Raw genomic sequence first — 22,711 nt, 5'->3', positions numbered from 1 at the left:
CTGGAAATGTAGCACCCGATGGCTGCTGGCTATAGGCAGAGGCGCTGCCGCGTCCAGAGGTTGGTGGTACCGCAGGTTGCAGGAGGACGTGGGGCCGGTATAGGGAAAGCTGGGGGTCTGAGGGGTCTGCCAGAAGGAGCCTTGCCGATGGAAAGGAGGGAGCCAACGACCAGCGGAGCAGAGCTGAGCTGAAGGTGCTAGTGCGCTACAATGACATCAGCGCCGAGCCAGAGGTGGAAGAGTAAAGCCGCACATGACCCCATTCCGCCCATTCACTGGGCAGCTTGAGACTGAACATGGAGGCTAGAGCGCAGGGACACAGGAAATTAGGAGGACAGAACCTGGAGTGACACACACTGATGTGAGATTTCATCCCCCTAAATGTTGCGCCCAGGGCCACAGCCCCCCTCGCACCCCCACGCTACACCACTGCATTGTGGTAAAAAGCCTGGTTAAAGGCAAAGATGGAATGTAGAAGCCAACGAATGATGGCCAAAAAAAGCACTGGACAGCAGGGGCAGCTGAGATCTCGGTGACCAACACACCTGGATGGGAGGCTAAAGGCCAAGGGTGAAATCCTCCAGATAAGCTGATCCTCAAGCCGCGGTCACCAAGACATTCATATAAGTTTTTTAGCTAATGCTTAATAAATAAACTTTTAGAATTCATGGTCCGGTGCCCTGGTCACTTGTTTGCAATAAATCATACAGGATTATGCTTTTTTTGTGTTTTGAAATAATTAAAGTCTATAAAAGCAAGGTCCAAGAACTAATATTTTATAAAGGTGTTTTTGTTCACAATATAAGTAAATTATCCTTTATAACCTTGTATCTGGATAGATGTCAGAGTTTTGCAAGCTACTTTTAGGGGGGATCTTGAGTTTAGATGGCACTCCCCTATCTGGGCTGCAGTGATCTAGTAAAAGGTCCCCATCACCTTAAGGATTCCTAACCATCTCAGGAAATTGTGAAATTTTGTTTTGCAGCCCCTATTAATACCTACAGTGGATATAAAAATTCTGCATACCCCTGTTAAAATGGCCGGTTTCTGTGATGTAAAAAATTAGGCAAAGATAAATCATTTCAGAACTATACCCACCTTTTAATGTGATATATAAACTGTACAACTCAATTGAACAACAAACTGAAATGTTTTAGGTGGAGGGAAGTAAAAATAAAAAGCTAAAATAATATGGAGCTGTGGGTTCACGTGACCAGATCAGATTAAAAATGGGTAACTACACACTTCTTTACGTTTACAAGTTAGGCAGGATAGGTAAGAGAATGGGGGAGGGAACATTTTAAAGCAGAGTTCCCTCTTGAACTTTTTTGAACTTTTGTTTGTAAGTACTCATGACCCCCTGACATGCCACATTTGGCATGTCTTTTTTTGGGATGGGGGAGCGGGTACCTAGTTTTCAGAGGTACCCAGCTCCCACTGCCTTTCCTGGCACTGCAGCGCCAGGCAGAAATTCAACTTCCCCCTCCCTCCCTGCAATCTTCTGGGACAGGTCCCAAAAGATTGCCCGGCCATTCACAACGCACAGTACGCGACTGGCTGTGAAGCCCACAATTGCACTGCCAGGGCCACAGAGAGGAGGGGGAGAGAAGCGAGGCTTCGAGCGGCCACATCGCTGGGCCGTGGGACAGGTGAGTGTTTACTAAAAGTCAGCAGGTACACTTTTTGTAGCTGCTGACTTTTTTAAATGGGTGGAATTCCGCTTTAATGTTTTTTCTGTGTTTCGAACAGTATATGGAATGCCGTTTCTGTTTTCTCGTAACGCTACAGAAGTGCTTTTGTTCTGTAGCCTTTCCTACCTCTTTGGACCAATGTTACTCTAAATCGAGAGCTCAACCTGCCTAAAACTCCAATTTTAGGTTTGGTTGGTGTTAAAGCGTTAAGAAATGGATTCTTACTTTGAGAAAACTTGAGGCAAGATCTCTGCATTTTGGTGTGCAGCCTCAATGCATGCCATAGCCGTATTGAGGAATAAACACTTTTATTTTTTAACTATTGAATACAATGTAGTAGGAAGATTGGGGTATGCCACCCCCTGAAAATTCTTTGTAAATGCCACTTTAGTATTTAGTCAAAACATAAGCATATAAATAAAGGCAATTAACTTTTTACACTCATCTTGACGCATCTGCTTATTGGAATTGCTCTTCAATTCTACAAAAAGGACTTTCTATCTTTCAGGGTTTAAGTAAACCAGTACAGGTGATCACCCAGCAGATTTGTTAGAAAGGTTTGCATTGTCCTGATTGATAATGGATTTGCTTATCATTTACACTGATCATTTTATCCTCTGGAATTTCAGATGGAGAAACAAAGGCGAATAGAACGCATCAAACAAAAGACTGCTCAGCTCCAGGAGCTGCTGCTGCAGGTACCTAATCGTTATTGAGATATCATATACCATCACCTTGTATTAATATTAGTTTGGAATTATTAAAACACAATGGGCCTTATTTTAAGTTTCGATACTATCTGTCCAAACTGCATTGGCAGATAAATAATGAAAGCCTGAATTTAAGTGGTTTTTGTATGTTGGCCCATTCAATCCTAATGAAAATGGCCTATGAAAATTGGAACAAAAATAATGGAGTGAACATACAGATATTGCTTGTATTTGTCTAGAAGATTCAGTGGAAGAGATTTTAAGGCTATCAGAGCAGTTGAATGTGCAAGCATAATCTGGCAGTCCATATTCATTCCTACTGGCTATGTGGTTCAAAAAAATGAGTGACTACATCATGAATAAATTTTGTGTTATGGGGAGAGGTAGGAGAAGTACACGGCAGATGCCTCTGGTACTGGCTTATCAGGGGAGGAAAACAGAAATGATCCTGCTGAGCACACATTGGTGGCAATCATTTGTAGGCTCTATATCGTGTCTCCTCATTACTTGAAAGCTGCTTATGTGGATTGCTTTCTACTTGGGGACGAGCTGGCTTGGTGACCACTACCCTGCCCTCTACCTGCCAAGATCACTGTGCTCTTCCCTTTGTCTGCCTGGATAATTGTGTCCTACCCTTCATCTGCCTGGGTCACCATGTGTCCTGTCTTCTGCTTTCCTGTATTATCGTGAGTCCTGCTTTACGTCTGCCTAGATCACTGTGTGTTTTGCTGTCTGCATACCTGGATCTCTGTGTGTCCTTCAGCCCACCTGCCTGTATCTCTTTATATCCTGCATGCCGCCTGTCTAAATCAGTGTGCCCTGCTGTCTGTCTGGCTCTCTGTGTATCCTGCCCTCTCAAGAAGAAGGAATCTGCCACTCCAGGTGTGCGCAATGACCCAAATGGAACCAAGTAGGAGTGCTCACCCTGGCCCGCCTCCGTAGGATACTTGGGGGGAAAAAAAATGGTTGCACATCCAAAGGTTCCAAAACAAAGTGCCTTTATTGAAAATCACCAGGATACACCAGGGACACCAGATATTTAGTCACTTAAATGTGTTTCACACATTCGACCTGTGCTTAATCATTATCCTGCCCTCTGCCTGCCTGGATCACTGTATGTACTGTCCTCTACCTTTACTTCCCTGCACCTGAATCCAATGATCCAAGGGGGATCAAAATGGATATAGGAAATTATTTACAGATTAACAAGGACTTGCAGGTACCACAAGATCTATGCAGGTAAAGAGGTTGTAAACCCTTGTGTTTTTTCACCTTAATGCATCCTATGCATTAAGGTGAAAAAACCTCTGACACTGACTGGCCCCCCCCGTTTTACTCACCTGAGCCCATTCATTCCCTTGTTGGAGAAGCTCTCTACCTCTCTGCCTGGTGTTCTCGGCTCTTGATTGCATAGATTGATAGTCCAATGACACGGGCCTGAGTCTGGCATTCTGTGTTTATGCTCCCAAATGCTGGACTCGGGAGGGCGCCCACAAGGTAACCCCTAGGGAGAGAGCTTCTCCCAGGGGGTTTACCGATGCGAGGAGGAGCCGAGAGCGCCACCGGGGGGTCCTAGAAGACGAGGTTCGGGTCCACACTGTGCAAAACAAACTGCACAGTGGAGATAAGTATGATATGTTATATAAAAAAGAAAAAAAAATAAGGTTTACAATCACTTTAAGCACTTCTATTACCATTGAAATGTTTGAGGCCTGCTCCAGGTCACTTTAATAATAGTAGCCTATTAGAAGAACATTCAGCAAACTCCTGACTCAGTAGTGTGTTAGGGCCTTGACTTGAACCGAGGACCTCTGCCATGTCTAGCAACGTCTCTTCTTGCTGAGCTACCTGGAGATGCTGGGCAAGACCCTGTCTGATCCATTGGACAACCCTGCTTTGTTTCGTGACTTCTGCTTGACCATGAACTCTTTGTTCCTTCCATGAACTTCCATGAACTTTAAGCCATGTCTCTGCACTTCCTGTTTAATTATTAGGCTCCCTCCAGCCAATATCTTGCTCTTGTGTTCCCTGCTACTGTCCATTTTTTTTTTTGCTACCACTCATTACCAACCTTGGCTTGTTCCTCAACCACGCTTCTGCCTGACCCCAACCTGCAACCACTTGTTACTGACCCTTGCCTTCTTTACCGACTGTTCTTCTGTTTGATCCTTACCTGCTCTATCTGCTACTGTACCCTGGGTTGCTTACCTCCTGGCGGGGTGATCCTGAGGACCGCAACCTGGTACTAACATGCAACAAAACCCGTCTCCAAAATCAGGAGCTCTGCTGAACACCAGTTAGTACTTAGATGAGCCTGTGCCATTCACCAGGGTGACCTGCTTGTATACCTATCCTGCTGGTTGGTGAGAGTACCCCTACTGCTTTAGCTACTGGTCTCTGATCCTGGCCCCAGATCGTGACATTGTGTATTCTTCTCATTGGATTTCACAGAGTTATTCCACATTTTATGTTTATGTACACCTACATTTCTGCAAATATTTGCTGTGCTTTAAACTAGAATGGCGTGAGAGGATTCATATCACCACATATGTTTTGATTTTTATCCGTTTATCGTTCCTCTCTCTGTAGTAGGCTTTTTTTTCATTGTCATAATTTGTTGTGTTTTTATATTGGCATTAAAACACACATAAAATTCCGCTCCGTAGCTGCTGTATTTAAACACTGCGTGTTCTGTGTGTGATTGTTGTTGGAAGTTTGAATCATGTGAAATAGCGGTCACAGGGCCACGCGTTTGCTTTTTGCAGTATAGTAAGAATGAAGAGTATGACAATGGAAGTGTTTGTTGAGTCCCATCAGATACAGACCTCCCTCTCAACTGTTCTCACCACATTACTAAGTCTAGCTAAAGTGTGTTCTTACTACTACATATAGCAGGCCAGAATCAACTCTCTATCTCTTACTGGTGGGAAATCCTAATATACAACAGAAATATTTTTCTTTAATTTCAAGGGGTTTGGTCTGAATTTGGTTCTTTCCTCGGTTTTTTGGCTCCTCACTATTTGTGTCTTTTACATGCAAGCTTTTCGGAAACTTCAACAGACAATAAAGGCAACCTGTACTGGTTAAAGTTTTTAAGCTTCCATCATTGACATCAGCTTCTAAAGATCCTATTTCCCTAATTTTCTCTGCCTTTAATCTTTTGTCTGTGACCAGACCAGTCTGAAAATTACTTACTTTACTTGGTGCATGCTTGTTCTAGATTAGTGACTTGGAAAATTTTAAGCTCGGGCATCTAGTATGATATATATTTTACAATGTATATCTTTCTTTGGAATATTAATCATTTGTTTCTGAAAGTGATATTGTATGCAATCTTACTGTGGTCTCCACTTTTGGTACACTGTAATGGGGTTCAGGAGGACAACAATACTGAATTGCCTAGAGTATTCCCCTTTACATCTTTATTTTTCCTCTGTTCATTATTATAACTGTTATTATAGCCATGAAAGGCCCTTTCATATAGTTCATATACATAATAAATTTCCACTTTCCTTTCAAGATCAGAGGCACATGTGATTACAATGAGAAGCTGTTTAGTATTCATAAGCACCGTTTTATATCAAACCCCACCATTCAGGGCCCAGTGTGCTGTAACAGTGAGTTTTATGTGCCTTGGAAAATATAATACCATTTTTCTTTCATAGAGATCTCTTTCACCAGTTTTCTTCCTTCATCTCTGTGCTTAGATTGGACCATCGGATAATCAGAATATGCACAGCACTTCAATACAATGATATATTTTACTAAGTGTGTGTCCTGATCTTGTGGGAACGTATGACTTGTCCACTCATGTGATTATGCTGAGCTAGCTACATATAAAAATAAAGTTGGTGAATTCCACCCAATTTACCAAGAAAGTACTTGTCTAATTGGATTTAACCACTTAAGGATCGGGCCTCTTTTTTTTTTTTTTAGATGTGGTGTTAACAAGCTAAAAACTGTTTTTGTTTTTTTGCTAGAAAAGTACTTAGAACCTCCAAACATTATACTTTTTTTTTTATTACACCCTAGTGAATAAAATGGCGGTCGTTGCAATACTTTCTGTCCCACCGTATTTGCGCAGGGGTCTTACAAGCGCATTTAAAAAAAAAAAAATACACTTTTTTTAAATTAAAAAATAAGACGACATTAAAGTTAGCCTAATTTTTTTTATATATTGTGAAAGGTAATGTTACACCGAGTAAATTGATACCCAACATGTCACTCTTCAAAATTGTGCCCGCTCGTGGAATGGCGACCAACTTATGCCCTTAAAAATCTCCATAGGCGACATTTAAAAAAATCTAAAGGTTGCATGTTTGGCGTTCACAGAGGAGGCCTAGGGCTATTGCTCCCACTCTACAAATCACGCCAATACCTCACGTGTGGTTTGAACACCGTTTTCATATGTGGGCGCTACTCACATATGCGTTTGCTACGGCGCGTTTAAAAAATGTGTTTTTCTTATTTTTTTTACCTTTTATTTTTTTATTTTTACACTGTTTTAAAACAAAACAAAGTGTCACTTTTATTCCTATTACAAGGAATGTAAACATCCCTTTTAATAGAAAAAAAGCATGACAGGACCTCTTAAATATGAGATCTGGGGTCAAAAAGACCTCAGATCTCATATTTACACTAAAATGCATTTAAAAAAATGAAGAACAAAAATGTCCCTTTTAAGAGCTATGGGTGGAAGTGATGTTTTGACGAGTGGGGGCCATCTTCCCCTCACTTGCCTCCATGCACAGCCACGGGAAGGATCCGATTGCCTCCGCCGCTGCTGACGGCTCTGGTAAGCGTCAGAGGGCACCGGATCGCGGCAGGAGAGTGGGCCCCTCTCCCGCCACCGATAAGTGATTTTACTGCGAATCGGCCACAGAGACCACTTTTATCTTGTACCAGACCGCCGACCGAACATGGGGATACCAGGGTTAAGGCAGCTAGCTGCTGCCATAACGATATCAGTCTTCAAAGTGAGGACATGTATCAGCATGCGGCGGTCTGGAAGTGGTTAAAAAGAAGATCCTCTATTTAAAATTGTACTAAACACACACTGTTTATTTTACATTATCCAGTCTCTTTTTGTGGATGATGGCACTGTGTGTGTGTGTGAGTGTGTGTGTGTGTGTCACATGACCCAGATCTTTCCCAGCCTGTCTGCAGGGAAACATAAGCAGGAGGAGCTTCTAGTCTAGTTTGGAATACAGAGTAGAAATAAAAAAAATATATAAATAAACTGTGTTAAATCATTTTAAATATATATTTGAAATTAAATCTTTATCATTTTTGGCAATAACATGGTGTGGGTGGATTTCTGCCAATCACAGGCCGTGTTACGCCCCTCCAGCCTGTGTCTTAGAATAACAGGGAGGTGAAGCCTCCATCAGTCAAGATGTAATATCCACCCCATTGTTTTTAGCTGGTTAGTTGGCACGAAAGAGGACATTTCGAAAAAATGGCATGTTATTTACCACTGAATATACACCCACATGTATGTGACTCTATAGTAACATGGGCTGTTAAGGGTAGAAAATATACAGAAAATTGAGCATGTGCACTATCCACGCTGCTCTACGAAATCCCCAACTGCAATGGGGAAATTGACAGAAGGGGGAGATAGAGAACAGGATCAACCAGTTTTTTTGCAGAATACAGAAAATGAATACCATAGCGAATGAGTGAGTATCAACAGCATGTAATACAGCATTTATTGATAGTTTTAAATGATGTGGGTTTAATGGCATTTTACATCTATTTTTCATATCCCTGTGTCCACATTTTCCATAACCACTTTTTTACTTAATCTGGTCATTTGTAAATGTTATCAATTTTTTTTTTTTTTTTTTACCCCTGCTAGTAACTTGTTCATCGGACATCCAGGATAACCTGTACTGTTCTAAATCCTCCTCTAACCTGATCATTATTTATGCCGAGGCCTTATTTATGGTTGCAATAGTGAAGGCTGCTATTTCTTTGGTTTCATCTGTATATACTTATATGTTTCAATTGTCATTTTGTAGAGAAGGACTTCTTGACTGGGTGACTGTTCTCTTAAAAAGTGGAACTTTATCCACCTTGGGTTGTATTTGGAGGGATTGAATGACTATAGATTTTGAGGAAAGGGTGGGAAATTCATGGATAAATCACTGAAATTACTCTTGACAAGCCAGCCTCAATTCATTGTCTAATTGGGGAAATGTGTGGCAAGTAAAGTTTAGTGTTGAAAAATGTAAAGTTATGCACTTGGGGCTTAAAATATGTATGCATAATACATACTATGGGGAGTACAACTGGGGGAATCAATGGTGGAGAAGGATCTAGGTGTTCTGGTAGAGCATAAGCTTTATAATGACATGCAATGCCAAGCTGTGGTTTCTAAAGCAAGCAAAATCCTTTCTTGTATTATGGGAAGCCTAGACTCCAGAGAAAGAGATATATAATTTTGCCCGTGTACAAATCATTAGTAAGACCTCACCTGGAATATGCTGTTTAGTTTTGTACACCAGTTCACAAAAAGGATATCGGGGGGGAAATGGAGAAAGTGCAGATATAGGCAACCAAACTGATAAGAGGCATGGAGGAGCTCAGCTATGAGGAACATTTAGCTGACCTGAGTTTATGGTTTCTTGAGTAGAGGAAATGAAGGGGAAATATCAACATGTATAAATACATACGTGGTCCATATAGTGAACCTGGTGTAGCGTTATTCACCTTAAGGTTATCACCGAGGACAAGGAGCACTCTGTCTGGAGGAAAAGAAATGTAATCTCCAAATTTGAAAAGGCTTCTTCTTTGTAAGAGCTGTGAAAATGTGGAATAGACTCCTTCTACAGGTGGTTTTTGTTAGCTCAGTAGATAGTTTTTTTTTTTTTTTTTTTTTTTAAAGGCTTGGAATTATTTCTAAATGCACATATAATAACTGGATACTAACATTTTATAAGTTATGGCCTAAATTGCTAGCTGTCTAATGTTAATCAATTATAAAGATCAGGAAGGCCAGAAAAAAGTCACGTTCTTATCGGAGTACTTGTTCTGGGTCAGAGACCAAGTATGGGGGTAAAAGGGTTAGACTGACAATCGGGCAACTGTCATTTCCTGAAGAAGAAACCAGACTCTCATTTTTCTCTCTTTAGAAGTTTCCTCTAACCAGTATTGTTCAAACATTGAGCAGCTGTGATTTGGATGTACAACAGACCAAGGCGTACAAGGACATTTTTAAATTGTTGGTGTTAGTCGATAAGACAATGCAGTGTTGCTGTGTAGATTGCAACAACCGGTATCAACCAGTCAGCTGATTTGTGAGCATCTGATTGGCTGCTGTAGGTCACTGAATTTTACTCAATAATTGTGTGACTGCAGAGGATATAAACATGATTAACAGCTGATCGCCCATGCACTTTGCTGATCATCATTGCTCTGTACACTGCCATTCTGAATATAAATGAATGTCACTTGGTGCTATGTATTCATTAGTGTGACTTAGCAGTACCTTGTCATTATTATCCAGATATAAGTGCAAGACTCATCACCTGATTATGTTTCCTTTTCACCCTAGCAAATTGCATTCAAGCATTTGATTCAGAGAAACAGACAAATTGAGCAACAAAGCCAAACGCCACCAGCTGTAAACTCCACCATCAAGCTGCCCTTTATCATTGTGAACACCAGTAAAAAGACTGTCATTGATTGCAGTATATCTAGTGACAAGTGAGTGTGATTGATAGCCAAGTACTGGAATAGTAGCGATTCATCTTTCAGTTGTGAATAATGTGTTCTCTTCATCACTTATGGGCAACCTGAGCTCCTCCAGCTGTTGGAGTGCCACACATCCTGATAACGAGTGCCATAGGCTATGTCTACTATATGTCCTCATCTCTTGCACCCATCACCTTATTCTGTGTTGAGTCTTCTCCAGACCACCTTCTACCTATCCTCCTATTCTAGCTTTCTTTGTGTGTTTTTTTTTTTTATTAAATTTTTTTTTTTAACCTTTCTGAACATATATGGAAATGCCTATATTTTTGCAGGTTTGAATACCTCTTTAACTTTGACAATACCTTTGAAATCCACGATGACATTGAGGTTCTGAAGAGGATGGGCATGTCATTTGGACTCGAGTCTGGCAAATGCACAAAAGAAAACCTCAGTCTTGCCAAATCGTTTGTTCCAAGAGCCTTAGAAGGATATGTGACAGGTAAATAATCAATAAACTCTGCAGTCCTTTTTTAGGTTTGTTGTTCTTTCTGTTCTTGTCTATAATGCAGATAATGTGTTCTGGGTCACTGCTGAGCTCTCATAGCTTGCAGAGCTATTGTAAGGTTACTAACAGCAGGTGGCAGAGTGGATACACCAGACATTGGCTCCTCTGGTTTGCTTGAATTTTATCGGAGTGATGTCTTTTCATGGAGAGAGAGGTGGATCCATACACATCAGATGTTTATCCTGTGATTTCAAATTGATGGCACTATATGAGCACTTTTTAGTAGTATACCCAGACAATGCAAGCAAGTTTACAAAAATAACTTACATTTTCTCCTCTTCTTCTGTCACCTGGGCACTATACTGGGATCTTCATTCATGAGAGTATACTGCATGATATGGTCATCAGTACCTTATCATTATTATCCAGACATAAGTCATCAGTTTCTGCAATTTCAGACAAAGGGATAGTTATACCTCTTAGAATACTTAAGATGTACAAGCTCACATCGCTACTAGCCCACAATCTCTCTCTAACACTTTACCAAATAACAATATCACCAATATCCCATTAGCTGAGAATGCCCTTTTTCATGTGAACATAAAAAATAAATATCTCCTGTGGCTATTAAGAAATAAATTTAAAATATAAATAAATGCAAAACCTCTTTTAGTTCTGGACAGGGTGGAGACGGATTAGAACACCACACGAATTGTTATGGTCTATGACCCTGTTATGGATATTTACTCTCTCTTCACCTGAAAGTGAAAGAAAATCCCAATTTTGGTGGTTTTCAGAACAGTAATATTGGGGAAATCATTAAATGGGGGACACTAGTTCTGGTGACTCTGTTGACAACTAGGGATTCCCTCACTTTGTAGTGAAATCACTCTTCTCACTTCCTGTTTCGGCTGTGGAACAGGAAATTAAGCGAAATATTGCCAGTGGAACGCAATGGGGAAAAAAACCTGAAGGGTTATAACCCTTCTTTTACTCTATATCCAAAATTAGAATAAAAAAAGTTTGCCTTTTTAGTTCCTCTTTGAATAAAAGTGTTCCTTAATTCCGCGATTATCAAAATATTGTTAACACTGGTAGCACTCTGCAATGCACAGACTTATGTTAGGTGTTCTAACGCAAGGGTCCCCAACTCCCGGGCCGCACAGGGCTATCACAGTCCACAGTCATCGCTCACCTCCTACTGTGCGGCCATGTCTGCTTGTCCTCTCCCGGCTGCAGATTGGAATGTAGAGCTCCTCCCACACCTTGCCCTGATTGAAAGACCTCATCGGGTGGGCGAGGGAGCCCGAAGAGGAAGCACGTACTGATCACAGCCTCTGCCCTTGCAAAGGTATGAGCTCTGTGCAGGGGAGGCAGATATTCGAATAGGAAAGTGTCATGTTGGAGAGGAAAGGGGGTAGTTCAGGGGCACTGTGATGAAGGAGGCTATGATTGCTAGGGGCACTGTAATATAAAGGGGACTGCACTGCAAAGGGGCACTAAATATTACAGTGCCCCTTCACAGTGCAGTCCTCTTTATATCACAGCCCCCTTTACATTACAGTACCCCTTTACATTACAGTACCCCTTTACATTACAGTACCCCTTTACATTATAGTGCCCCCTTTAAATTACAGTGCCCCCTTTACATCACAGCTCCCCTTTAAATTAATGTGATGAGGACTGCTCTGTAAAGGGGGCACTGTAATGTGAAGGGGGACTGTGCTGTAAATGGGGGGGGGGGGGGCTGAGGACAGACTTTGTGAATAGTCCCCACTGGTCCCTGGCAAAATTGGCTGCAGTGAAAGTGGCCCCTGGTGCCAAAAAGGACCGCTGTTCTAAAGGATATGTGCACTTTCTTCAGGTCCTCCACCTTCCCTGAGTAGTCTCCTAGCACTGCATAGCCTTATCTTGAAAACCTGCTCATCTGGCAGAGAAGCACTTGTGCACCATGGTTTTCATTCAGTTATGTAGATGGCCCATCAACTTAAAAGGTTTGAAAACTGGGGCACGCATTGGATCAGGGGTACTCTGACTGGTGAGTGGACCTATGGAAAAAAGGGTGTTATGTTAGCTAGCCACACATTGAAGATTGTTGCAGCAAATGTTGACCACGGCCAGAAAGGCCCTAAAGGATAGGTTCAATATGAACACACTCCTTTAAATTAAGGACACCTTCACCATTATGTAATAAGGATCTGATCATAGTGTTTATGTTAATTTTGTTAATAAAGTGACAGAAAATAACTCAATAAAGAAAACTTGCCAAACTTTGGAGGTTCACTGTCATTTCTCGCATTGATCTCTATGATACAGTCACCAGCTTCTCAATAAACTGCTTGTGGCCCTATAAAGTGTCATCCAGTTCGCCCCTCAACAGATGGTTAGTTGAGAAAACTGAAAGAGTTACAGGGTAGTGGGCGTCATTTGGGATTCGGGAAGCCCATGCAAAGAAGCTGAGAGATGGAGCTTCCTTTAGTCTAGGACATTGTGTGTGGGATAGGGCAGAGCTGAATGTAGACTCCTTGTGCATATTAAGCATAGAGCCGGCTATTCATTGCCTCCTAGGTGACATTTCTTCTTAATGAAAGGGCTTTTCCTGTTGATCATTGAGAACAACCAGTACGAACAGGGGAAATCCCATTCATAGTTGTTAAAGAGAGTACTACCATCTTAAAGGGGCAGAACACCCACATATACTTTTAGAATTGTACTTTATGCTTGTAATGACCGTAATGCCTGTAAAAAATTGTCTATTTCCATGTCTGTTCTATATATAGAGAGTTGTGAATCGTGGCTGTAAGTTAACTTAAGTTTTTTTAAGTTGTCCCACCCCCACCAGCCAAAACTTTTTTTTTTTTTTGTAAGTTTTGATGAGAGTAGGATACAGAACATCTGACAAGTTGTGGGATTTTTTTTCTGGTATCTTTTTTTGAGGAGGTTTCTCTTCACTTCCTGTCTTGATAACAGCATTTTAAAGCCCTGTACCCATGATCAGAATATCGTACAAAAAATACTGCTTTTGACACGATCGTACGACAATCTGACTTTTGGTACACAGCTTTCGTCCAAAATTTTCCGAACATTTTTGTTTAATTGGTGTGGTTTATGTCTGAAAATACAATACAAATGTTTTAAAAAAGAAAATACAATACAAATAAATGACATCCCTTCCGAATTTTTATTCTGTCATACAAGAATTTTCGTACTTTACTAACCTATTCGTTTTTGTGTGTACTAGGCTTTACTGTGGCAGGAAGTAAGGGGAAATATCCAATGGAGCCACAGATAGAAATAAAAGCTAATGACGTTTTTCCCCTTCTCTCATTTGAGACAAGTTCTTTTTCAGGGCTCGTTTACACCACAATCCTTGCGTTCAGTGTGCGTTTGTAATGCAATGTTGTTGCAGTGTTTTTTTTTTTGGGAGGGGGGGATTTTTTTTTTTACCAAGTTGCATTTACATACATTTGTGGTGCGTTTTGGTGGATTTATGTGGGAAAAAATGCAGCATCCCTAATTAATGCTTACTGGGTATTCTCAGTGATCTTCTGGTCTGGGGGTTCTGTAGTGAAGCTATGGCCAGAGCCCTGTTCCAAGCTCGTAAAGTGACACTCACATTGAAAATTGTCAGAACCACCAGTACTGGCAGAATAGATAAAAACAAATGGGAGAGATGCTTAGATTAGAATGCTACATTTACCAACATAGGGTGTCCAGATAAATTTGAGAAACTCTGGGCTTAGCGGCTGGATGCCCCTGGGCTGAACCCTATTGATTGGTCATAGATAGACTCCTTCCCTGAAGGATCTGGATCATTTAGCTGTTGTCTGATTTGGTTTCTCTTACTGCTGCGTAATTCAGTACCTACTATAGTTATGTTGTTGCTAAATTTTGAATATGTTGATTTATTTTGAGAATTGTAATATGTTACAGCTACAGACCCGATGACACTGTAACTTGTATACTCAAAAGCAGTGTTCCTTAACCACCTCAGTACAGTGCAGTTACACCCCCTTCCTGACCAGACCAATTTTCAGCTTTCAGCGCTCTCACACTTTGAATGACAATTACTCAGTCATCCAACACAGTATCCATATGAAACTTGCGTCCTTTTTTTCCACACAAATAGAGCTTTCTTTTAGTGGTATTTAATCACTAGTGGGTTTTTTATTTTTTGTGCTATAAATAAAATAAAACATAAATTTTGTGAAAAAAATGCCTTTTTCTTCGTTTCTGTCATAAATTTTTGCTAATTAGTAATTTTTCTTCATAAATTTTGGCCAAAATTTATACTGCTACATATCTTTGGTAAAAATAACCCACATTAGTATATATTATTTGGTCTTTGTGAAAGGTATAGAGTCTACAATCTATGGTGCCAATCACTAAAAATTCATCACTTCTGATCAGGCCTTCAGTACATCAGGTGTACCTCATTTCTTGAGACACTAACAAGTCAGGAAAGTACAAATACCCCCCAAATGACCCCTTTTTACAAAGTAGACATCCCAAGGTATTAAGTAAGTAGCATGGTGAGTTTTTTTAAGTTGTCATTTTTTCCCACAATTCTTTGCAAAATGAATATTTTTTTTTTTTTTTTTTTTTTTTTACTAAATTGTCATATTATCAGGTTATTTCTCACACACAGCATATGTATACAACAAATTACCCCCCAAAATACATTCTGCTACTCTTCCCGAGTACGGCGATACCACATGTGTGAGACTTTTACACAGCCTGGCCACATACAGAGCACCAACATCGATGTAGTACCTTCAGACGTTCTACGAGCAAAAATGACGCATCTCATTTCTCAACCACCTATTACACTTTTGAAGTCCCTGGAGTACCAGGACAATGGAATTTCCCATAAAATCACCCCATTTTGGAAAGCTAACACCCCAACGTATAATCTGTGAGGCATAATGAGTCTTTTGAACGGTTCATTTTTTTCCAGAAGTTTTTGGAATATGTGGAAAAAAATTAAAACGCATTTTTTTTACACAAAATTGTCAATTTATAAGATATTTCTAACACGTAGCATGTATATAGCAAAAATTACACCCCAAAATACATTCTGCTACTCTTCCCGAGTACGGCGATACCACATGTGTAGGACTTTTACACAGCCTGGCCACATACAGAGCACTAACATTGATGTAGTACCTTCAGACGTTCTATGAGCAAAAATTACGCATCTCATTTCTCAACCACCTATTACACTTTTGAAGGCCCTGGAGTACCAGCACAATGGAATTTCCCATAAAATTACCCCATTTTGGAAAGCAAACACCCCAACGTATAATCTGTGAGGCATAATGAGTCTTTTGAACGGTTCATTTTTTTCCAGAAGTTTTTGGAATATGTGGAAAAAAATTAAAACGCATTTTTTTTTTACACAAAATTGTCAATTTATAAGATATTTCTAACACATAACATGTATATAGCAAAAATTACACCCCAAAATACATTCTGCTACTCCTCTCGAGTATGGCGATACCACATGTGTAGGACTTTTACACAGCCTGGCCACATAGAGAGGCCAAACATTGAAGTAGTACGTTCAGGCGTTCTAGGAGCATAAATGACACATCTCATTTCATTCCTACCCATCACACTTTTGAAGGTCCTGGACCACCAGGACAGTGAAATTACCCACAAAATGACCCCATTTTGGAAAGCAAACACCCCAACGTATATTCTATGAGACATGGGCTGCAAATAGGTACTCGGGTACTCTGATGGGCTGGAGCTAGGTACTCGGGTACTCAGATGGACTGTGACAGGTACTCGGGTGCTCAGATGGACTGGAACAGGTACTCGGGTACTCTGATGGCCTGGTGACAGGTACTCGGGTACTCTGATGGCCTGGTGACAGGTACTCGGGTACTCTGATGGCCTGGTGACAGGTACTCGGGTACTCTGATGGCCTGGTGACAGGTACTCGGGTACTCTGATGGCCTGGTGACAGGTACTCGGGTACTCTGATGGCCTTGTGACAAGTACTCAGGTACTCTGATGGCCTGGTGACAGGTACTCTGATGGTTTGGTGACTGGTATTTGGGTACTCTGAAGGGCGGTGACAGGTACTCAGATGAACTGTGACAGGTACTCGGGTACTCAGATGGGCTGTGACAGGTACTCGGTACTCTAATGGACTGTGACAGGTACTCGGTACTCTAATGGACTGTGACAGGTACTCGGTACTCTAATGGACTGTGACAGGTACTCGGTACTCTAATGGACTGTGACAGGTACTCGGGTACCCTGATGGGCCGTGACAGGTACTCGGGTACCCTGATGGGCCGTGACAGGTACTCGGGTACCCTGATGGGCCGTGACAGGTACTCGGGTACCCTGATGGGCCGTGACAGGTACTCGGGTACTCTGATGTGCCGTGACAAGTACTCGGGTACTCTGATGGGCCGGGTCAGGTACTCGGGTACTCTGATGGGCCGGGACAGGTACTCGGGTACTCTGATGGGCCGGGACAGGTACTCGGGTACTCTGATGGGCCGGGACAGGTACTCGGGTACTCTGATGGGCCGGGACAGGTACTCGGGTACTCTGATGGGCCGGGACAGGTACTCGGGTACTCTGATGAACTGTGACAGGTACTCGGGTACTCAGATGGGCTGGGACAGGTACTCGGGTACTCAGATGGGCTGGGACAGGTACTCGGGTACTCAGATGGGCTGGGACAGGTACTCGGGTACTCTGATGGGCTGGGACAGGTACTCGGGTACTCTGATGGGCTGGGACAGGTACTCGGGTACTCTGATGGGCTGGGACAGGTACTCGGGTACTCTGATGGGCTGGGACAGGTACTCGGGTACTCTGATGGGCTGGGACAGGTACTCGGGTACTCTGATGGGCTGGGACAGGTACTCGGGTACTCTGATGGGCTGGGACAGGTACTCAAATACTCTGATGGACTGTGACAGGTACTCTGATGGACTGTGATTGACAGGTACTATGAGGGGTGGTGACAGGTCCTCTTTATTGGGGGGGGGGGGCAATCAGTATGTTTGGTGTACACTGTATGCGGTAACGAGATGTTACCGCAATCTCCTCCTCACACACGATCGGTGTGTGAGGAGGAGAACCCGGTAACATCCCGTTACCGCGGTTTGTTTACATTTTAGTGATCGGCTGTGAAAGGATCACAGCCGATCACGTGGGTAAACAGCCAGCCAATGGCTGTTTACCAGTGTCGGTGACGAGCAGTGTTCCCGGGGAACACGCCGTCACCGACGTGCACGCGCAGCGCGATCGCGCGCATGCGCCATGCACGTAGGGGGTGTGACCATCTGTGATCGGCCGTGACTTCATCACGGCCGATCACGTGGTAAACAGCCCCTTCGGTGGCGAGCGGTGTCTCCGTGACACGCCGCCACCGAAGAAACAGGGATGCGCGCGCACGATCGCGCGCATCCCTGTTTAAACGGGAGGCCGTCATATGACGGCCTCCCGCCACAATAGCTGCGCCGCCTGGCCGTCATTTGACGGCCGGCGGTCAGCAACTAGTTAAATTATGATAAAGGGGGCCCAAATGTGGCCCCTGATATCACCAATGACATCAACATCAGCACATAATGTTCAGTATATGTAATGTTTGAAAGATCTGTCAGAAACTGCAGACCTAATAGAGGAAATAAGGGTATAGCCGCGTACACACAGTTGGAGAATCCGTCGGAATGCGTCTTATCGGACCGTGTCGTCAGAAAATCCGACTGTGTGTGGTATGCATCGTCCGAATCTCCGTCCGACCCAATTTTCCAACATGTTGGAAATATTTCCCGACCAACTGGGCCGGTCGGACGTAATCCGATCATGTGTAGAGAATTTTGATCGGACCAAGTGCCACTTATGCTCAGATCAAATTCCTACATCAAAGCTATTGGCTACTAGCCTGAATCCAGTCCCATCGTAACAAAATTACGTCATCACGTTCTGAAAGATCGGATTTTTCGACAACTTAGTCCAACTGTGTGTATGCAACAGTTTCGGACACAATCCGTCAGACTAAATCTGACGGAAAAAATCAGACGGATTTGGTTGGCAGAATCTCCGACCGTGTGTACAGGGGCATAGAGAGTGTGGATATGCTACATTTTAGCTGGGGATATGCTGCGGAAGACAGTCTGAAACTGAGAATATGTTACAGGCTAGTGGATATTAATGCTATTACCCCAATCACTGTTCCCACTACAATCTGATGAGATCATATACCAAGGTTGGTCTGCATAGATGTGAATGAAAGTTTGCACCCTCCTTCCCCGCAGCCTTCTAGGACACATTACAAGTCCCAGAAGACTGCTGGACCATTAACCAGTTGCCGACCGCCGCACGACGATGTACGTCGACAGCATGGCACCGGCAGGCATATTGGCGTACATGTACGTCCCTGCCTTCCCGCGGGTCGGGGGCCCGATCGGGCCCCCGCCCGGTGCCTGCGGCGGTCGGTTTTCGTCCGGGAGCGATCCGGGACGAGGGGGCGGCCATTCATTCATGGCCACCCCCTCGCGATCGCTCCCGACGAATAGAAATCCCCCGTGACATCACTTCCTCTCCTGTAATGTAAACACAGGAGAGGAAGTGATGTATTCTCTCCTCCGTGTCGGTATTTTTCGTTCCGACACGGAGGAGAGCGAATCGGTGAGTTGCACCAACACTCTACACACACAGTAGAACATGCCAGGCACACTCACACCCCCCCTTTACCCCCCGATCACCCCCCCAATTACCCCTGCCCCCCAGTCAGTGACACCAATGTCATTTTTTTATTTTTTTTTTGCATTGGTGTCATTTGTGACTGTAATAACTGTTAGGGCAGTTAGGGTTAGCCCCCTTTAGTTCTAATGTACCCCCCTAACCCCCCCAATAAAGGTTTAACCCCGTGATCACCCCCCGTCGCCAGTGTCACTAAGGCTGGGTTCACATTGCAGCGGTTTATGAGAACGAATGTGATTCGCACCGCACTGCAGTGCAAATCACATCCGATCTCTGTGCGATTCGAGTTCAGCCATTCGCCACACCCGCCGCAAATTCGCACGGGACCCTTTTTTTGGCCCGCAGCAGAATCGGATCGCATGGGTGTTCACACCATGCGATCCGAGTTTGCAGATCGCACTGCGATATGCGAACTGATCTGGGGGTGTCAGTAACATTTTACTGACACTCCTAGCAGTTCGCATAGGGCAGTGTGAACTGCCGCCGGGAGGCATGCGATGCGGGAACCCGCCGCGGATTCGTGGCGTTCCCGCATCACTCCAGTGTGAACCCAGCCTAATAAGCGATCATTTTTCTGATCGCCGTATTAGTGTCACAGGTGACGCTTGTTAGGCAGGTAGGTATTTAGGTTCGCCGCAGCTTTTTATAGCGCCAGGGACCCCCATATACTACCGCATAAAGCCCCCTGATTGCCCCCTAGTTAACCCTTTCACCAGTGATCACCATATAACTGTTACAGGTGACGCTGGTTGGTTAGTTATTTTTTTAGTTTCAGGGCACCCGCCATTTATTACCTAATAAAGGTTTAACCCCCTGATCACCCAGCGGGTGTCATTTGTGACTAATAACTGTTAGGGCAGTTAGGGTTAGCCCCCTTTAGTTCTAAGGTACCCCCTAACCCCCCCAATAAAGGTTTAACCCCGTGATCACCCCCCGTCGCCAGTGTCACTAAGGCTGGGTTCACATTGCAGCGGTTTATGAGAACGGATGTGATTCGCACCGCACTGCAGTGCAAATCACATCCGATCTCTGTGCGATTCAAGTTCAGCTATACAGATAGTATGGCTGAATTCGTGTCGCACCCGCCGCAAACTCGCACGGGACCCTTTTTTTGGTCCGCAGCAGAATCGGATCGCATGGGTGTTCACACCATGCGATCCAAGTTTGCAGATCGCACTGCGATATGCGAACTGATCTGGGGGTGTCATTAACATTTCACTGACACTCCCAGCAGTTCGCATAGGGCAGTGTGAACTGCCGCCGGGAGGCATGCGATGCGGGAACCCGCCGCGCATTCGTGGCGTTCCCGCATCGCTCCAGTGTGAACCCAGCCTAATAAGCGATCGTTTTTCTGATCGCTGTATTAGTGTCACAGGTGACGCTAGTTAGGCAGGTAGGTATTTAGGTTCGCCGCAGCTTTTTATAGCGCCAGGGACCCCCATATACTACCGCATAAAGCCCCCTGATTGCCCCCTAGTTAACCCTTTCACCAGTGATCACCATATAACTGTTACAGGTGACGCTGGTTGGTTAGTTATTTTTTTATAGTTTCAGGGCACCCGCCATTTATTACCTAGTCTCACTAGTGTACCCCTAAATTTAGGGGTGTCTACTTTCCAAAATGGGGTCATTTGGGGGGGGTTTGTGCCATCTTGGCATTTTATGGCCTTCAAAACTGTAACGCCCTTAGAAAGCCTGAAGGCGGTGCTTGGTTTTCGGGGGCCCGTACGCGGCTAGGCTTTCAAAAAGTCCCACATATGTGGTATCCCCGTACTCAGGAGAAGCAGCAGAATTTATTTTGGGGTGTTATTTCACATATGCCCATGGCATGCGTGAGCAATATATCATTTAGTGACAACTTTGTGAAAAAAAAAAAAAAAGTTTGTAATTTTCCCGCAACTTGTGGCAAAATATAAAATATTCCATGGACTCAACATGCCTCTCAGCAAATAGCTTGGGGTGTCTACTTTCTAAAATGGGGTCATTTGTGGGGGTTTTGTGCCATCTTGGCATTTTATGGCCTTCAAAACTGTAATAGGTAGTGAGAAGTGAACTCAAAAATTTACGCCCTTAGAAAGCCTGAAGGCGGTGCTTGGTTTTCGGGGCCCCGTACGCGGCTAGGCTCCCAAAAAGTCCCACATATGTGGTATCCCCGTACTCAAGAGAAGCAGCAGAATTTATTTTGGGGTGTCATTTCACATATGCCCATAGCATGTGTGAGCAATATATCATTTAGTGACAACTTTGTGTAAAAAAAACAAAAATATTTTTTTTTTTGTCATTATTCAATCGCTTGAGGCAAAAAAATAAAATATTCAATGGGCTCAACATGCCTCTTATCAATTTCCTTAGGGGGTCTACTTTCCAAAATGGGGTCATTTGGGGGGGTTTTGTACTGCCCTGCCAATTTAGCACCTCAAGAAATGAGATAGGCAGTCGTAAACTAAAAGCTGCGTAAATTCCAGAAAACGTACCTTAGTTTGTAGATGTGACAACTTTTTCGCAAACCAATAAATATACAATTATTGACTTTTTTTTTACCAAAGACATGTGGCTGAATACATTTTGGCCTAAATGTATGACTAAAATTGAGTTTATTGGATTTTTCTAATAACAAAAAGTAGAAAATATCATTTTTTTTCAAAATTTGCGGTCTTTTTACGTTTATATCGCAAAAAATAAAAATCGCAGAGGCAATCAAATACCATCAAAAGAAAGCTCTATTTGTGGGAAGAAAAGGACGCAAATTTTGTTTGGGTACAACATTGCATGACCGCGCAATTACCAGTTAAAGCAGCGCAGTGCCAAAGTGTAAAAAGACCTCTGGTCATTTACCAGCAAAATGGTCCGGTCTGAAAGTGGTTAACAAAGAGCAGCATGGTTCAGCATGCTCAGTGGGAACAGGTTATAAAGCCGCAAGGCTTCACTGCCGGTTCCTCTTACTTAAGATGCCGGTGCCTGGACCCGAAGCTGATTGAAGAATCGGCTTGGGTGAGGACAACTCTTGATCCCTGAAAAGGTAGGTGTTCTTATATTAAAGGTCAGCAGGTACAGTGTTGTAGCTGCTGACTTTAAAAATGTATGGGGGAGACTGGAGCTCCTCTTTAAGGTTAGGCCCCTTTCACACTGGGACGGGGGGAGCGTCGGCGGTAAAGCGGCGCTATTCAGCCGCTAGCGGGGCGGTTTTACCCCCCTGCTAGCTGACAATAAAGGGTTAAAAACCACTGCAAAGCAGAGGCGCTTTGCCAGAGGTATAACCATGCTGCCCCATTGATTTCACTGCTCCAACGATGCTGCTAGCAGGACTTTTTTTACCGTCCTACTAGCGCACCGCTCCAGTGTGAAAGCCCTCTTTCACATTGGAGAGACGGCAG

The 22,711-nt window shown here is 43.4% G+C and overlaps 1 protein-coding gene across 6 annotated transcripts in view; it reads left to right on the top strand.

Moving 5' to 3' along the window:
- The window catches only part of TFDP2 (transcription factor Dp-2), a 147,694-nt gene that overhangs the window by 111,556 nt on the left and 13,427 nt on the right, over positions 1–22,711 (top strand). For all 6 annotated transcript variants that reach the window (XM_077488579.1, XM_077488577.1, XM_077488578.1 and 3 more), the window contains 3 exons: positions 2,321–2,389; positions 9,960–10,111; positions 10,432–10,598. In XM_077488579.1, the coding sequence (XP_077344705.1) occupies positions 2,321–2,389; positions 9,960–10,111; positions 10,432–10,598 (388 nt within the window). The remainder of the gene's footprint in view (positions 1–2,320; positions 2,390–9,959; positions 10,112–10,431; positions 10,599–22,711) is intronic.

This window comes from Lithobates pipiens, unplaced genomic scaffold, assembly GCF_037356315.1.
Source record: "Lithobates pipiens isolate NorthernLeopardFrog02 unplaced genomic scaffold, aLitPip1_a1.2 Scaffold_18, whole genome shotgun sequence".
NCBI classification, from domain to species: Eukaryota; Metazoa; Chordata; class Amphibia; order Anura; family Ranidae; genus Lithobates; species Lithobates pipiens.
Note: the sequence above shows the minus strand (reverse complement) of the source record. Positions and strands in the feature narration are given on the sequence as shown.